Raw genomic sequence first — 19,535 nt, forward strand, 5'->3', positions numbered from 1 at the left:
AGTTCTTTGTTTTTTTTTTAACTTAGAGATAAATCAATCACTTTACTAATCTAAAAATATTGAAATGATGCATACACGCATGCACAATTTCATAATGACTAACTAGCCATTGAAAAAGACTAAATTACCCCCAAGCCTAAGGCATCTAATTTTCTCAACTAAGGATAAAAGTGTAATTTCACTATTAGAGTCAACAATATTTTGTGAGTGTGCATAGTGATTTCCCTACACATTTTGGTGTTTTTGTTAATTTAGTTCCAAATAGGCTATTAAGGAAACATATATAAGCCTGTATTAGCATATGATTTAGTTCCAAATGATTTGACTAAGAAATTTATACATGTATTAGGGATGTTGTTCTTAAGATATTAAGAGTATGCCAAAAAAATTTTCCTAAATTTATTATTTTGAACCACTTGAGACTGCAAGGTAGCTGGATTATAGCTTTGATAGAGCATTATTGTATCAAAACCGTAACCTTTTCTCATATATGCAAAATAAATTAAAACCTTCTGCCAGTTTTACATTGCACTGCGCAGGAGACCCTATTTCACCAAAAATTTCTGAGCTAACAGTGAATATCATTACCACGGTGTGTCAATACTACAAATATTCACATACTTGAACCAAAAGCGAAACAAAACAAGACGGGATATAAACCACAAGACCAAAAAATGCCTTCTCGGTGAGCATCAAAGGTTGTAAAACATGATGAAAATCTGAAAAACAGTAACAAGAGAGGTGGATAAATGAATGCTACTACCTTTTCTTCTATCTGACATTTCCTGTAAATAAGCCTTGTATGTTACAAATCAAAATTGTCGTGGAGTTGCCAAGACCACAGCCATTTTCTTTTACATTTTCAACTAGAAAGAACTAGGCTTTAGGCAAACAAGATAAAATTGCACAAGCTTATGCATCTCTCTACCAAGCAACCCTGCTCGGTTGCTTTTTCTGAAAGAATTAGTGATTCTGTGCCAGGAGGAATATCCCCCCCCTCCAGTATGCAATGATGTCCGATATCATTTGCATTCACCAACTTTACAAAAGTCAGGCAGTTGACGAATGCACATCACTACTGTCTCTAAAATGAGGCAGTTGCAGACCACACTGTCCAAAGTATCAGAAAATAGCAGCTTGAGAATCAAATAACCAACCCAAGGCCCAGATGCTGCTATTCCTCTCCTCAGAGTGGTCCTATGGAGGGTCTATAACATTAGACGGTGCAGGATGGCCAACCATATCCAACTGCATAAATCATCAATAGGGAATAACGTATGGCAGTGCATAAACATCAGCCGACCCAATCTGCAGAGCTTCTGACCAAACCTGTTGTGTCTCGTCAATCCCTGAAAACCCAACCTGGAGCTTCTTTGTTGGGAAATTAGTACTCTGAAATAGCCATTCTTGGTCCTCAAAATCCGGCAGCTCTTCCATTTTGGGTACTGTAAGCACCTCAAGAAGGTACTTGGAATCTGGATGGGGTTGTTTCCTAGACACTTCGGCTATTTGATCAGTTTGTGCAATTGAATGTGAAGGTTTTGTTAAAGACTTTGTTAAAGAGATTGATTGCGGATGGGTCGTTGAGGTGATGGGTGGAGCTAGAGCTTCTATCAAACCATTTATCTTCTGTTCTTTACTATCCACCTTATTGCTATTGACAGCCTCCTGCCTACCTTGTATAACTGCGGTGGGAATTTTGCAAGTTCCCAACATTCTTCCATTCTCAGCTGATACAGGCAAGGAAGTAGGCCTTGGCAACTTATTAGGCTTAATATCATCAGCTGCAACAGAAATCAAAAGGAAGCGGAATGCATTAGCCCATAAAAGGACAGATTAGTTTGGACTTGCTAGACATGATAGATTAATCTCGGTGAAAAAGTTTCTGGTCAATCAATATCTAAACTTGAATCCTTTAAGAATGTGATAGACCCACCAGAATCTGGTTAAAAGTACATTTGTTAACAAGATTTAACAATATCATTTGAATTTGACTCACCATGCAAAAGTCCATTTGTGTCAGAGTCCTTTCGTTTCTTGATCTTTACATCACCAACAACACTATTAGTGCTCTCCTTGAGAAGATGTGAGCTTTTTACAGTATGGTCACCTACAAGGTCAAACATATTGCTTTCCTTCAATTTAACTGGCTCTTTCATCTTATGCTCGCTTTTCTCCTTAGCTTTCTCCTCTTTTTTCTTCTCTTTATCCCTGACTTTATCCTTCTCTTTGCTTTTTTTCTCTTTATTTTTACGTTTTTCCTGGCTTTCCTTTTGTTTGGTCTTATCTTTCCCTTCCATCTTCTTCTCATTGTCTTTCTCCAGTGATCTTGGCATTCCATCAATTTTAGCCTTGAATGTTCCAGAAATACTCTGAGCACTTGCAGTAAATCTTGCCTCATCCCTGATTCCTTGCCCATCCACCTTTCTATCATCATCTCTCTTGTTCTTCTCTTTTCCGTCAACCCAATTGCCAGGGGCCTTTGCCACCAGTCTAACCATTCCCTCATCTCTTTTTGCATCTGTATCAGTGAACTTCTCAAAGAACTGCTTTCTGTCTTCCTCTCTGGCCCTCTTGCCCAGCTGTTGTACAAATTTGGACTCCTTAGGTTGGTGAGACAAATTGCTGTTTTGAATGAGCTTCTGACCGTTATAACCTGAAAACTGTCCAGCAGTTTTTTTGTCACCAGAGATACTATTTTTATCCAGATCCCTTTCCTTCCTCTTCTGAGTGCACACCTCTCCACCATTAGATTGCCCAGGAACTTTCCTTTCATCTGAGGCTCTGTCTCCTCCATTGTTAAGCATAGCTTGCCCCAGAAGTCTCTTTTCATCTGAGGCACTACTTTTGTCTTTATCCTTATCTCTATCCTTCTCCTTTTTCTCTCTATGCTTTTCCTTTTTGTCTTTCTTATCCCTATGCTTTCCATCACTCCTATCTTTCTCCTTCTTTTCTTTATCTTGTCTCCTTTCTTTATCTTTCTTCTCCTTGTTCTTCTTCTCTTTGTCCTCCTGAAAAGCCCGGAAAGTAATAATAAATCATTCAACTCAAGAGAATCAGAGACAGGGTATCTTCACTGATTATACTGGAACCCATTACATAGTCATATCATGTAAAATATATATTCAACCCTTTCACTACCAAAAACTTGAAAATAAAACGCAAACAAGACAAATCAAAACTTCGATGTTGAAGTCTGCCCTAAGTTTTATCCATGAAATAAGTAGAATGCCTGGTAACTCTTGTGTCCCCATATGATGGCACGTACCCATTATCAGTTGCCAACTTCAACATGATAAAAAACATTACAAGAACAGAGGTCAGAGAGATGAAAGAGATAAGAAACACCCATGAGCAAGCAAGAGCCTTATACACAGAAATACCAGAAATAATCCACACAAACATTTCTTTTTGCCAAGACCTCTACAAAGTTGCAGCAAGGGAAGGGAGAACCTTATGAAATACAAATTCAAAAGTCTAATCATCTTATCCGTCCCAAACAGAAACCCTATCCCAGGCAAAGATATTTCCATCCTTTTCACGTGCAAAAGTAGCTTAAATATATCATAACGGCATCTTTCTATTTCTTTCTGGACACTATAAGTCTGAAACCATCAGACGAAAGAAACCATTACAATCCCAAACATAAAAGCTCATTGAGAACATGCCTATGCCATTCTTATACAATGAACAGGATTCCTGATATTTGAAGCAAAGAGCACACATCTGGAATCTAGCTCCAATACCCGCAACCTTACATGTTGAAACAGGTATTGTAGAAATACAAAAATCTCTATGCACCCCAAATATAGGAACAAAAATAGAAAGATCATAAAACTTGGAAGTGATATAAATGGCCACAGAGCCAAATATCAGCAAGAAAATAAACTACTACAATTATGGAGTAGCATCATATACTGATATACAAACACAAAAATTACTCCAGAAAATCTATAAGAAAAACAAAGGTAAAAAATCAACCCGTTCATCCATCAAAACAATTCCACTAGCAGAGGCAAATCTATGGAGCAATGCTGCAAGAGACAAATCTCCACATTTGATCTTTCAATTCATCAGCAACAATGACTCATGGTACATATAAATTAAAGCATTTACATGGAGACTTATAAATTGCTGAAATTTGAGTTCTTGATGAATTCAGCAGCCTGTGCATCTTCAGAAGAGAGTGATGAATGCCAAACAAAAAAAAAAAACAGCAAAACCATCGTTTATTATTTTTAGTTTTGCTAGCCCATTTTCTTTTTAGACTTAAACTTGACAAGGTAAAAGAGGCCAGCTAAATTCACTAAGAGACCTGCAAACCTCATCTCCCTGAATTTTCAATAGAAATTGTAGATACATGCAATTAATCCATCCATTTCAAATGGGATTCGCTGAAACAGGAATAGCAAAAAACCAAAGATTTACTTAAGAGCTCAAGCACCAAGAGCTAGCTAGTTAACAACCAACCCCTGAATCCCTCATTTAAGGCAGGTTAACTCATCACATTTTCCTGGGAGAATAGATGCAAACAAAACGTAGACACTACATGAACACTTTAATTGGAGCCAACACCAGAAGGTGTATGTTCTGATCCCATATTTATTGCTTAGTTTCAGCTTGTAAGAATCTTTATTACTATTATTATAGACATAGGCAATTACTGGCTCACTCTCCATATAGGATTAACAGAGCAAAGACTTGAACCAATGATTTACACATGAACTCTCCATATGGGATTGTTTCAATTAAATGTGAATCAGAAAAGAATTCCTTTTAATGGCTCTAATAAATATCAAGCCAATTATGCAATGTGATTCAGTAAAAGGCAAGTGTATTAACCTTTTTTAGTAGGTCAAAATCATCACTCCTGGCCTTCTTTTCATATCCTGGTGGTGGAAATGGAAAGCAACGCGACATTGAACAGAATCCCAAAACACAAAACAGCAACGCCTTTCAACGAAGAAAATGATTGAATTACTTTCCCACAGCACAGTTCCAAAAAGGGAATGGACCAGTAACTATGCTCCTCTCCATGCACCATGTCCCCACATTCATTTCCAGGTTCAACACTTCTCCATGAACTTCTATATCACATCCAATAGCCACAAGTTCCAAACCCACCAATGCCCTTCACCGTAATGCACACACTGGTGAGACAGAATTCACAGGAAATTAATTTCAATGTCACTGGAATACAGCACTTTACCGTTCAAAACAATTAACTTCTATAAAAAAAAGCCCTAAACTAATCCGCTCGATGAATCTGCTAGTATACTACACTACACTGCAATAATTCAACTAAAACTCAGTTGTACGAGTTTGAGTTCTTGAAGAACTTTACTTAAATTATGTTAAACCAAAGGCTTCTTGAGAAATGAAATTATCCGCCACAATCTGATTTTCTGTGTTGCCTTCTGTGCCAACAAAGAACTGTCACCTCCTTTCCCTTAAAACCAAACTCTAATACACAAACCATTCCCAAGTTCAAGATCAAGCACAAAACATCCAAAACCCAGAAACCTTTACCATCAAGTACAAAAAAAAATAAAAATAAAACTGATTCTTGATCACTACCAGACAATCATAAATGCACAATCCTCTTCCATGCCCAAAAACAAGCAATGCTCAACAATATCACTACGAAGATTTTCAAATTAATGACGTGCAAAAATTGTCCAATCCACCACTCCAATCACTTGAAAGACAGCTCATTTCCTGCTTTGCTCTTGAATAAAAACCCTAAATAGTCCAAAATCAAGTAATTCAATAAGTTCCCAATTAAGATCCAGCAAAACCCTACAAAAACAGACGAATACAAACTTCCCAATAAGCACACAAAATCCAGTTCTCAAACCCCAAAAACCCTTAAATTCAGCTCCGAAAACAGCCCCAGAAAGAAAAAACAACAAAGAAACTTGTCGAATATATAGAGAATAAAGGGAATATAAGAGAAACCCTTTTCGTTTTAGTACCTAATTGGAAATGGGTATCAATCAAAAGCCAAAAAGAAAGCTTGATTCATAGATTAGACTTGAAGAAAACAAATCATACACAATTCAGACCAAGAAAAAAGGAGTTGTCTGAAATCAACCTATCAATCGGATTACCTTGTCCGCTACAACAAACAGAGCATTATTATTGTAGAGGAACAAGATCTTTCCCTTTCTTTATAGAATTTCGTGAAGTGAAACAATAACAAGATTTGATTTTTTTTTCAAGTGTCTGTCTATCTGAGTTTTTTCTGTCTTAGCTGCTGCTGCTGTTCTAGTTAAGGGAGAGAGAAAGAGGGGTTTCTTTTATTTCTTTTGTTTCTCTACGGAAGTTACACGCGAGAAAATGAGATGAGCCATATATGAAGTGTATATATATGGATACGATATGATACTGATACGGTAATTTTGTGAGATTTTTAAATATTTTATATTTTATACAAAAATTAATTTAAAAATTTGAGTAAAAATAATAATCGTTAAAATCAATATAGCCAATACTCATATAATAACCAATTTAATACAAGAACATATGAAGGTATTTAATTTATATTTGTTTAATAATTAAATGAATTTGGATATGTAAAATTGATAATTATAAAGTATTAGTATCTCAATATTTATTATCATGATATCTATAGTAATTTTATTTTTATTTTTTAAGTTTTAGATTTAAATATAATTATATATCTTCGTTAAATTTGTTAATCAAGAAAAAATTAGATAATTTTACAGAAAAATAACATTATATTCCTTAGAGTATTTTAATCATAAAACTTACAATTATATTTTAATCAATTTTTTTAAAATAAAAACACAAATTTAACAAAAAAAAAAAGACTTACGTGGTTGTCTCCATATATTAAGATTTTCCATATCTCTCATTTATTCAAATTTAAATTTATATTTTATTATATTTCAATATATTTAATACATATGAGTTTAATTGTAGAATTTATTAATCCAACATTTCATAGATATTTTTATTTTTAAAAAAAAAATATTCATGTTTAGTATTATTATTTTAAGCATCCCTATTTATTAAGAGGATATATTAGATACATATAAATTTGTAACTCAATGGGATAAAAAAAATACAAAAAGAAATGTTTGAGTATTTTCATGAATTCTTCTTTTATCAAATCCTTGTCTCACTCTTTAAAGCCCTCTTATGTGTAATGTATGCACCCTGATGATGTTTTAAAATCTAAGATATTTAAGAATAGAGTTTTTTTTATGTTTGGATAATGAGTTTTATCAAGTGTTTATGATGCTACATACAATCTATATAGCATAAAAAAAGGTGGTAGCTTGATGTAAGAATCATAAAACTTGCAAAACAATTCTTTTTTTTGGACTTGGAAACTTTCATATGCTTAAGTCAGTATCTTTGTAGAGAAAAAGTGTAATAAATATGCTAAAGAATTTTAAATTCTAAGAACAAAGTTGTTTATTCTTGTTTTGATATGGAAATAAGTATTCTGTAAGAAAGTTATATGTGCATGTTGAGATAGGAAATTGTAAACCCTTTACTTATATGGTTCATGAGGTATTTATACCTCATGAACCTTGTCTTTTTATTTGAATGAAGGGGTTAGAAAGTCATTTCATCTTTATAGTATTAATGAAGAATAAATATATCTTATACATGTATTAATAAGGTATAAATATCTCTTACACATACATTAATGAATGACAAATATCCTTAATATAAATATTAATAATAGAAAAATATCTCTTACACATATATTAATGAGATGAAAATGTGGTAGATCATGGGAGACTCTTGTGCACTTAGAGGTGTAGATTGAGTAAAATCAAGGCAAAAAGGCTTGGGTCAGATAAAAAATCCAAGAGGACTAGGTGGTGGTTCCAGGTCACAAAGCAAGGTTGAGAAGGTATTAGGATGTGCATCGGGCTCAAGTGTGTGGCCTGGACCTACGAGCACCAGGTGTGCACCTAGCCCCTAGGCTCAAGAATGTTGTCTAGGCCCAAACTTATTTTCATAGACCTTTTAGAGAATGATTGTCATTAAAACAAACTTTAGGCAAATAATAAGTTATTTAAAAATACTAATAAATCACGGTCCATCAGTAGCTCCAAGTATTTTTGGTAAAAATACACAAAGACTTAAAAATATACCTGATTTCTTTGTTGGATTTTTTTTTTATTTTTCTCCGTATAAGAAGAGAGAGAATATACCATGACATTCGAAAGAATGCTTTTTTAAGGTGAAAAATACCCAAAGAAACACTTTATGTTGGAGTTGGCTTTAACTTTGGGATTTGCTAAAGGCAGTGACATGTTGCACCAATCTAGAGGAAGATGAGGGAGGCCTCTCACTATATAAGGACTTCCTTTCATTCCATTTCATTTCACACTAGAAGTTCCTCTTTCTAAACTTCTTTCTAAGCCATTTTGCCAAGTAGTTTGACGTGTGAAGTGTGTTCTTAATGGAGAGTAGTTGTGTGAAGCATGTGGGTTTTGTGTGATGTGTGGTACATGAAAAATTATCTTGAGATAATCACTCATACTTAGTGTTTTATATAATTGTAAAAATGGATCCAAGAAAAGGGAAGTAAATAACATCCAGCAACGACTTCATTTTTTAGCTAGGGCCACAAAAAACCAGGGGGTCTAATAGAGGGTCTGGTTCAGTAAGAATTGGCCCTAGGACTAGAGGGATTGGTGCCCATCCATTAGATTACCTAAGGCTCTCAATGATATAAGGGATAACACTATAACCATAGAATAACTGGCCTATGCTGATGACTGGTAAAGAAGGGTGTATGTAATCGTAATGCCTCATTGATCTAAAAAGGTTAGTAAGCAAACAAGGGGTGCTCATAATAGGAAGCTTCAGATTATAACCCCTTTTGTATGTGTGAGTTAGGGTATTCCTTTCCTTTAGAGGGGTTAGTGAGAGATGTCTTTTTTTTTCATTTTATAATATGTGCAAGCCAATCACATCCTAATAGACGGGTCTTTCTCAAGGCTTTTAAAGAATATTTTAAGTTTGTGGGGCTATAGCCAACCCTAGATATATTCAGAAATTATTATACCTTGAATGGATTCTCCAATAATGGCCATGACTTTAGTTAGTTCTTCACCTTCGATGGTCGGCTAAAAGGGCCTCTGAAGAACTGCTAGGTAAAACCATCTATTTAAAAGGTTGGTGAGGGAGGTGATTGATCATAAGGTATAATAGAAAGGTTCTCCAAGATGGAGAGTTAGCGGTGTGAAGGTGTCTCTCCTTCTAGCAAACTCCTTTGTCAGATATAAATATGAGGTCCTATTTGACTAACTTCAAGAAGAATATGTTCTCGAACCTAATGAAAGTCTCTAATCATTTCAATGTGAATCAAATGGAATAATGGTTGACTTTTTTGCTGTGTTTGACCCCAACCTTGTTCTCAACTTTTCCAATATCTACTCGGTTCGGGCGATGACTATTGCTCATAGCGAGTTTATAAACCCTCAATTAAAATATTAAAATTTGATCCGGACATAAAACAATGAGATGAAAAATAAATGAGGAAAATGGGATAACATTAATGTAAACCTCGATTGAAAATTTCTTTTGGTAAAAAGTTTTTAGAAATTTAATCCAGTGATGAATAGATTAAAGCCAAAGAAAAATATAATTAAAAGAAAATAGTGAAATTGAATGAAATAAAAAGATAATATAGCACCAAGTTATTAGAAAGAAAGAGTTTAGTAGGATAAAATAAAAATATAAGAAACAATAGGGGTTAAGGTGTGAATAAAGAAGATATGGCATATATAAATAGAAAAAAGAAGCCAAGTTGGTCGAAAATCATAAGGAGAGAAAGAGAGGGGAATGGATCAAAAATTCATGAAAAAATATCACTAAGAACATAAAAAATAAGGGTTAGATTAAAAGATCAAAAAGAGTTAGAAGAAGATTTAAACAAAGGAAAAGGAAGAACTTCAAGGGTTATCTACCTAGTGTGAGATGGTTTAGAAAGAAATAGAAGGGGTGGAAGAGAGGTGAATAAAGCTTGGTTTCATTGTTTCTATCCTTCTAATTTCTTGAGTTTAAGATGTGAGAAACTCATCTAATAAGATTATTCATCATGGTTTATGATTTCAAGTTTGATTGTGCTGTAATTTTGTTATAGATCATGAGTTGTGAATTTGAATATTTGGTTTCATGATTTTATGATTCAATTGTGTTTATTGACATGAAAATAGGTAGAATAATGCATGAATTGAAAGAATTAAGGAGAAGATCCACCTCTCACCATTAATAGGGTTTCAGACAAAACATGAAAAAAGTTGGGATTAATTGATTTAATTGTTATGTAATTGGTATGGAAATGTGTTAGTATAAGTAATTAACATAAGGGTAGTTTATGAATAGAGATAATTGAAAAGAAAACCCACCCTTTTATGTCTAGGAAATTCAGCCTAAGGCTAAGAAATGAAGGATGAAATTTTTTATTCAATTAATGAATAAATTATACTTAGATGTTTTGTTTGTACGATTTAAAATATGTTCAAGGTGGTGATTGGAAAGAAAATTGAAATGTTTTCTTGAGGACCATATTCGGTCATATTAGAGAGAAAAGGCTTTAAGTGGGTTGATTCATTTGACATGTAAACTATGTTTAAGGAAAGATTTAATGAGTAGTAATGGATTATTCTTGAGAAAAAAAAACTGAAAAGAAATTATACCCCACCTTATTTGAAGGGTTTTGACTTAGGTGTAGAAGAAGAGCTTGAGATTGTTTGATTCAATTTTAATGGGTAACGGGTAGAATTGTGTTAGTTGAGTATAAAAAATATCAAGACTCTTAACTTGAATTAGTAAGAAAACCTTTATGCAAAAAATGTTAATTAAAGTGTATATTATAAGGGTAATATGTGTATTTGTTGAACTTGATGAACGTATGACAATCTTTTTGATAGATAAATTCAGCCACACTATAGGGTAAGGGAGTTTAAATTTATTTATTAAATTAATATGAAAATCATATGTGATGATATTAACTAAAGGGTTTAATGTATGGTAATGATGTAATTATATGGAGAATAAAACAAAATAAATAAGCTATTTATAACTTGATTTTTCAACCAATAAGGATTTTGGAAGGATTGGATTAGTAAATTTAATTGATATGTGATTTGTGTTTAAATTGTAATGCATGATGTAAAGTAGTGTGTTTGATGAATATGTTGATGAAGAAGTGTACATGCATAAAAAAGCTTTAAGTTTCCCTCGCTAATAAATGGGAAGTGATTAAAAAAAATGATTGAATTGAGAATGATAATTGTATTCTTGTTGATACAGGAGAGGTTGTAGGGTTTTATCAACATTAAAGGACCATTTCACGAATACATACACCAGGTAGGTGATTTACACATTCTCCACTTCAGAATAATTTTAGGCATAAATAATTGTAAATTCTTTAGTTGTAATTTGACTTGCCGATCGAAATGGGCTAGTAGAATAAATATACTTGATTGTCCAGATATGTAATAAATTGACTAGTTGCTCTAAGGGGCATTAGTGGTGTTAGTTGTCTAACAACTAGGATTTGTAATTGACTAGTTATCCTGAATGAGATTAGTGGTGTCAGTTTGTCTGACGACCTAAAATTTTTAATTGACTAGTTACCTTGAATGAGACTAGTGGTGTCAGTTTGTCTGACAACTGAGATTTTTAATTGGCTAGTTACCTTTAATGAGATTAGTGACATCAATTTGTTTGATGAATAAAGTTTTTAATTGACTAAAACCCTAAATGGGACTAGTAGTGTTAATTTACCTGACGCTCCAAAACTTAAATGACCGATTACCCTAGGTGGTATTGGTGGCATCAGTGAAACTAGTGATCAGGATTCTCGATTTGATAAAATTGTCTTGTGAGCCATAAAATTAGTTTAACAAGAATATATATATATATATATATATATATATATATATATATATATATATATATTGTGTTCAATTGTATGAAATTTATTTTTAAATCAAATAAAACAAGTTATATGACTTGGATGAATTAATCATATGGTTTTATTTATATTATATGTTATATAAATTTCAGGTATAACATTGCATGGAGTAGTAGATATTCTTAGAACATATTTTGTTTAGAAAATGATGATGTAATCTTGAATTGCTAACTTATGTTGTTATGTAATGTTTTAGATTAATTTTGGTATGTAAATAATATTAGAATTAATGATGCATGTAATTTACTTAATAGTATTTACTTATTAGGCTTATAAAGTATTAAGAACTTCACTTTTACATATTAAATTTAGAAATGCATGAATTTACTTTATAATATCTTTCAAAGAATTTGTTTATATTATTTGACATGATTATTTCTTGTTGTGGGTCGTTATATAAAATGTGAAGTAGTTGAATGGTTAGATTAAAAGTATTCTAATCTTGAAATATGATGAGAATGAGTAAAGTCCAGGATGATTAGACCTTATCGATATGTTAATTATAATAGCATGTTTGTTGTGTTGTCTATAACTTGGTACCGATATTTTTAAGGGAAACTCTGTTGGAATTTTGGTAGAACATAAATTTTTTTTTCTAATTTTTCATTTATCTATAACAATAAATGTGTTGATCTGTGTTCTAAAAAGTGAGGATGTTACAAAATACCTAAATGATGGGTCTGAGGATTGATAACAGGCTTAGCCTTGGTGGGGGAGTATAGTTTGTTAGCTTTATGGTTAAGATAATGATTTAATTATAAGTTTTGATGATAACATAAACATTGGATATAATAAAACATTAAACATTGTTTTAATATAGTTTTGATATGTGCATATCATATTATTAAAATCATAAATAAGGATATGTTAATATTCCTTTTATGTGTGTGTGTGTGTTTGTTGCACACACCCTTGTAATGATATAAACAACACAATATTCAAGACATCATTAAATAAGCAAGGAAATGATTCATGAAGGTCAAAAATGAAAAACTTGTACAAATTACGATATCGACTTCGCTAATCAAGAATTGGTAATAGGATTTTGTCAAATATCACTAGACTTGTTTAGGACACCTTATAATACTCACACAACCTAAACAAATCTAGAAAACCAAAAAAAAAAAAAACCAAGAAAAAGACCAAAACATAAAAATAGGACAAAATTTAGACAGTAGCTACAATGGTCTCATCATTTTGGAAACGATAAGGTAGTAATCAAACTGGTCTAGCCGTTTCTTAAAATAGCTAGTCCGTTTCTAGAAAATCTCTAGAAACTTTTGAGGTTTTTCAAAAAGGTCTGACCGACTTTAAAAGGGTTTGACCAATTCTCAAAACGGTCTGACCGATTCTACCAACAGGCAAAAAACTGTGTATAATAGCTAGTTTCTTTTTTAAGCCTATAAATAGCCTTTTATTTGCCTAAAACAAGTGTGGAAGTCCCAAGGCAAAAATATAAGCATACTTCCTTTAAAAAACAACTTATAACACCCTTGTTTCACTTGTAATCATTAAAAAAAGGTCTGATGTGAATTGGTAAAACCCTCTTAAAGAGCTTAATTGTTATTCCAATCAACTCTACTAAGGGAGTACATTGTGAAAAGTGCAAGTGACACTTTAAACACATAGAAAAGTCTCCTAGAGATAAAATTATGAATGGTTTAATACTTGTCCTTCAATAAGTATTGGTGAAAGGTTTTCTACTCTTTAGCCTGTAAAAATATTAGGGATAACAGTTTGATCCTAAACTTGTAAAAGGACTGGGTTTGGTCTTGCACTCACTAAAAGATCATGTAACGATTTGGTCTCACTCGCTAACAACATTGATGCATGATAGTGAAACTTTTGAACAAAAGTTCAAAGAGAGGAATAGCGGTTGCCAAACCTCTATAAATCTTGGTGCAATCTCTCTAAACTCTCACTCTTTAATTATTATATTTATATTGTTTATTGCTTTCATATTTGGTTGAGTGTTTAAAATTGCATGTTATTAGGTAAAAAGTGTTTAATTTATAGTTTTACCTTGCATATCTATTTCACCCTCCTCTTAGGCGTTTGTGTTGCCTTAATTTTAGAACAATAATTGGTCATAATATAATATTTTCAATCTTTTCATGAAAATTTTCTTCTACTTTCATTCCATGGCACACTGTTTCATTTATTTTATTTCACTTCCTCTCATTACTTCAACTTAATCTACCCTGTCATTCCTCTTTCTTTGTTTTGGTCGAACATTGCATTATAGAACTATGGGTTTCTAATTGATTTTTTTTTAAATAGTAATAGTTCATTGCTAGTTAGAATGGTCAACCAATTTATATTGGCACAATCAATCGATCGAGCGATTATTACTAATTTCATTGGTGTCCTTAACGGTCAACCAATTTGATTGACCAAATTAGACAATAGCAAATTTCATTGTTTCTCTTATCAATCGATCGACTAGATCATTTGGTAATCCTAAACGGTCGACTAATTGTGTAGTACATAAGACACCAGTTCAGTTTTCAGTTTTTTCACATAATACCCAATGTTTTTTCATGCTTACTAACCTCATTTTGTCATAAAAATATCAATTTAGTCATTCATTTATTCAAACACAAATCTACATACATTTCAACATGTAAAACATATAAATTTTCATTAATTTAACTCAAACTTAGTTCAAATCAAGGTTCCTTACTTCTTAAGCACAATAAATTGAAGAAATAAGAACAAGAAAGAACAATTTTTACTTTTTTTCCTCTTCAAAATTGGCCTCCTTTCTCAAAATAACCCTTGATATTCTTTAATTTATTGCTTTAATCCCTTCTTAATCTCTCTATAACTCTATAATTTATCTCTCTTTGGTGTTTTTAACAAGAATTTTCCATGGATTTAGTTCAATTTCCCTATGTTTTCCCCCCTAAAATATGGTTAGCCATTTAGCTTCTTTAGAAAGCCAAGATTTCTATTTATATTTCCCTTATAAATTATATTTATGATCATGGCCTTGCTCTTTAATCCAACTAATTTTTTGTTTTACTAGGTATCTTGTCTCAAGCTACTTTTAAAATTTACCATAACTCAAGATTTAAATTTGTAAATCTTCATCTCTAGTAATTCAATTTACATTCATTATTATTTTTATTATTCATTTCTTTTTTATCATTAGGTTACATTTTTAGCATTTCACTAAAATCACAATATTTTAACCAGGGTTTTACATTGAAGACTCCATTATACTATGCACTACTATAATATAGCCCACTGTAGTCTCTTTTTTTTCCCTTAAAAAGTATCTATTTTGTTTTTTTTAATTTTATCCTTCACATTATGTTCACATGGGCTTAATGATTTGCTTTGGTTCATGTGCTACGTCGTTCTCGCGGTGTAAAAAATTATCCTAACATTAGATTGATGTTTGGTTCTGCAAAAATAGGATTAAACTTTATCAATTTAAAAAATTTAAACAAAAGGGACTAAATTTAACATGAAAACAAAACATCCCTTTCCTTTTTCTTTTTTTTTACTATTTATGGGGTGCAAAGATCAACAATCTGATCCTTGAAGTTTATAATTTTTTTTATTTATTTTGCTTCCTAAATTTTTAGGGTTTCACGTTTCATTCATTTATTTCATTTTCAACATACCCTACACCATTTATAGCTTTCCATTCATTTATTTCATTCTACCCAGACATTCATTTCATCCTAAAACATTTTTATGCCATTTTAGCTTTCCAAACATATATTTCATTATAACCAAAATATTCATTTCACCCTAACACATATTATGCCATTTTGCTTTCCAAACATATATTTCATTTTCAACATACCCTATGCCATTTTTGGATTTCCATTCATTTATTTCAATCTACCTAAATTTCATTTTCTTTACGTTCTAGTCACTGAAATTTAAGAGGAGAGAAATGATATGTGCACACAATGCATGCATAATAGAAATAAGGACGTGAGTTGCGCATAAGGTTCCAGAGACAGAGACACATGGATGTGGATAATGCCTTATCATTAAGATGTTTAGTTATCAAGTCTATTTTAATTAAGTTGTTACGTGGATCATGCTTTGTTGTTATGGAATAAGTCAAGTCAAGTTTGTTTTAATTAAGTTGTTAGCTGATAAGGATTCTCTTTAGGAGTTGCTAGTTACTCTCCTAATCTTTAGCAGTATTGTTATTCATTCATGTATATAAAGCCTGGTGGTGTTCAATAAAGGGAGAGAATAAATTATCCTAAAACAATTGTTCTTTTCTTTCCTCACTCTTAATCTATTTCTTCCTAAATTCTACACATCAATAGTATCAAAGCCAGGTTATCATGGACACTCGTGGAAAAACTAATGCTGAATTCCGTAACGAGGCCAATGAAGCCTTAGCTCGGCATGAGTCCAATTTTAATCAAGTGAACTCTGCTTTACAAGCAGTGTTAACTGAGCTCCAAGCCTTCCGCACCATCCGAAACCTAAATCCCAACTCTCATTAAATCAACCCATTTGCACCTGAAGGATCATCACTTTTCCACTCTCCTCGTTTTCTTAACCCCAATGGTCAGCCTCATCCCCACCTCAAACTCTCCTTTTCATGATTTGATGGAATGAATCCCACGGGTTGGGTGTATAAAGCAGAATAATATTTTGATTTCCATGACATTGCACTGGCTGAAAAAGCCCAGTTGGCCTCCTTCCACCTAGATGGGATTGCCTTCTAATGACATAGGTGGTTAAACAAGTTTCGAGGACCTCTTATATAGAGCGAGTTTGTCCAGGCAATTTTGCTACAGTTTGGACCCACCAATACGAGGATCCATCAAAGTCACTCATGCGTCTCAAACAAACTACCACTGTGACAGCTTACCAGGAAGCCTTCAAAAGATTTTCCCATCAAGTTGACGGCCTGCCTGAAGGTTTCCTTATAGGATGTTTTGTTTCAGGTCTTTGAGATGATATTCGTATCAACGTCAAGATGAAACAACCTCACATATTGGTAGATGCAATCGGGGTTACATGACTAATTGAGGAGCACAATTTGTTGCAGAAAAAAGCCAGCCCTTCAACCTATCCATCACACACCATACTGACACCCGGAGCACCAATCAATCTAGCAGCAGGCATCCTTGGATCACCACCATCCCAGCGAGCAAATTCTCCTCTAACATCATTTCATAGAATCACCAATCAAGAAGCTCGAGAACGACAGAAGAAAGGGTTGTGTTACTATTATGATGAGAAATTCATTCCAGGCTATTGCTGTGAATGCTCACAACTGCGTATGATCGAAAACTCTTTCCACACGAGCCTTGGGGAAGGTATTGATGATTCTTAGGAAATGATAAATTTTGAAGACATACCAGAGATCTCGTTTCATGCCATTGCTAGTGTCGAACACCCTCAAACCTTACGTGTGCTGGGGAATTTGAGGAACAAGAGTGTAACAGTGCTCATCGATGGAGGTAGCACTTACAACTTCATTGATCAAGCTGTGGTCTCCAAGTTTGGGTTGCCAGTAAATCACAGTAAGCAGTTTGAACTCATGATGGCCAACCGGGAGAAGATTACTTGTAATGGACAATGTTAGGGTCTCATACTGAACATTCAAGGGCAAACCATCACTACCAACTACTATATCCTTCTAGTCACCACTTGTCAATTAGTGTTGGGAGTACAGTGGCTTGAAACTCTTGGACCCATTGAAATGGATTTCAAAAAGCTCACTATGAGTTACAAAAGGTAGGAAGAAACATACACCCTTCATAGACTAAAGCATGCAGACAATGAAGCTTTAACAGGTAAGGAGTTCCATAGGCTACAGGGGTTCAACTTATTCCTTCAAATAACTCCCTCCTATCCTAGTAATAAAACCATACCCTATCCTCCTGAGATGAATAGCCTTCTATCCAAATTCTCACATATGTTTGAACCGTTTACCAGCTTACCTCTTAAAAGATCCAATGACCATACCATTACAGCTAAATTCAAGACCAGTGAGTGTGAGATCATACTGATACCTCTATTACCAAAAAGCCGAGATAGAGAAAATGGTGTAAGAACTTTTAAAGTTGGAATTGATAAGGTCGAGCAATAGTTCATTCTCATCACCTGTTTTTGTTAGTTAAAAAAGCAAATGGAGCTTGACGATTTTATGTGGATTACCGAGCCTTGAATGAAATCACCATTACAAATAAATATCCAATTCCGATGATTGATGAACTCTTGGATGAACTACATGGATCCCGATACTATTCCAAATTAGATCTACGATTCGGCTATCATCAAATCCGGATACATGAAGGCAACATCCATAAGACAACTTTCCGAACACACGAAGGGCATTATGAGTTTGTCTTAATGTTATTTGGCCTCACCAACGCTCCTACAACCTTCCAAAGTCTCATGAATGACCTTTTCCGCCCCTACCTCCGGAGATTTATTTTGGTTTTCTTCAATGATATTTTGGTATACTCCAAATCATGGGAAGACCATCTCACTCATTTACACATTGTTTTGAAAATTTTGGCAGCCAATGAATTGTTTGCTGAGTTAAAATGTTGATTCGGAGTTACGCAAGTCGACTACCTAGGCCATATAATTTCAGAAAGAGTATCCATTGATACTGCCAAAATACAAGCAATAGTTGAGTGGCCTACACCGACAACAACCAAAGGAGTCTGAGGATTTTTAGGGCTGGCCGAATATTACCGAAAATTCATTCATCACTTTGAAAGTTTAGCAGCACCGCTTACCTGACTTCTGACCAATGAGGGATTCCAATGGAATGAAGGCATATATATGGCTTTTTAAAAGTTAAAAGGAGGCCTTAACTAATCCACAAATCTTGCGTCTACCAGACTTCTCTCAACGATTCGTGATCGAATGTGATACTAGTGGAATTGGAATTGGTGCAATACTCTCCCAATAAGACCAATCAATGACATATTTTAGTGAAGCATTAAAAGGTTCCTCTTTAACTTTATCCATCTATAAGAAAGAGATATTGGACATCATAAAAAAAAAGAGGAAATGACGACCATATCTGCTTGTGAAACCATTCACGGTTCGCCCAACCAAAGGAGTCTCAAATACCTCTTAGAGCAATCGATCACTACACCTGTACAGGCACACTAGCTACCCAAGATACTTGGATATGATTATGTGATCGAGTACAAGAAGGGAACTAAAAACCAAGGAGCATATTGATTATCCAGGGTGGTGGAATTCCATTTTTTATCTATCTCAGCCCCAAAAGCAGACTGGTGGTCGACCCTACATTAGGAAGTGCAACAAGAACCATTTTATGCAAACTTAAAGTCAACAAACCCATTCATGATCTAAAGGGATAGGGTGTGGTTCAGGAAAGGCAAGGTACTTTTAAGCCCCACTTCTACTCTAATCCCACAGATTGTGATAGACAACCATGCAACCCCTATTGGAGGGCATTTTGGGTTCCATAAAACACTCACCCGTATTAAGCAGGATTTTTCTTGGCCAAATATGCATCGAACAGTAAAAGAATTCTTGCAGCAATGTGATAATTGTCAACGTTTCAAAATAGATTGTATGGCTACTC

The 19,535-nt window shown here is 33.6% G+C and overlaps 1 protein-coding gene across 7 annotated transcripts; it reads right to left on the reverse strand.

Moving 5' to 3' along the window:
* Positions 1-746: 746 nt before the first annotated feature.
* Positions 747-6,335, reverse strand: LOC18107091 (uncharacterized). 7 transcript variants are annotated; one of them, XM_024589032.2, is made up of 4 exons: positions 6,111-6,335; positions 4,843-5,150; positions 2,000-3,011; positions 747-1,784 (listed from the first exon to the last, which is right to left on the reverse strand). In XM_024589032.2, the coding sequence occupies exons 2-4, from the start codon at positions 4,918-4,920 to the stop codon at positions 1,261-1,263; spliced, it is 1,614 nt and encodes a 537-aa protein (XP_024444800.2). In that variant the 5' UTR covers positions 4,921-5,150; positions 6,111-6,335; the 3' UTR covers positions 747-1,260. The 7 variants fall into 7 exon arrangements, with proteins under 7 accessions (XP_024444800.2, XP_024444797.2, XP_024444799.2 ...); XM_024589029.2 differs by having other exon boundaries at positions 4,843-5,742; XM_024589031.2 differs by having other exon boundaries at positions 5,976-6,335.
* Positions 6,336-19,535: the final 13,200 nt, after the last annotated feature.

This window comes from Populus trichocarpa, chromosome 17 (genome assembly GCF_000002775.5).
Source record: "Populus trichocarpa isolate Nisqually-1 chromosome 17, P.trichocarpa_v4.1, whole genome shotgun sequence".
Classification (NCBI taxonomy): Eukaryota; Viridiplantae; Streptophyta; class Magnoliopsida; order Malpighiales; family Salicaceae; genus Populus; species Populus trichocarpa.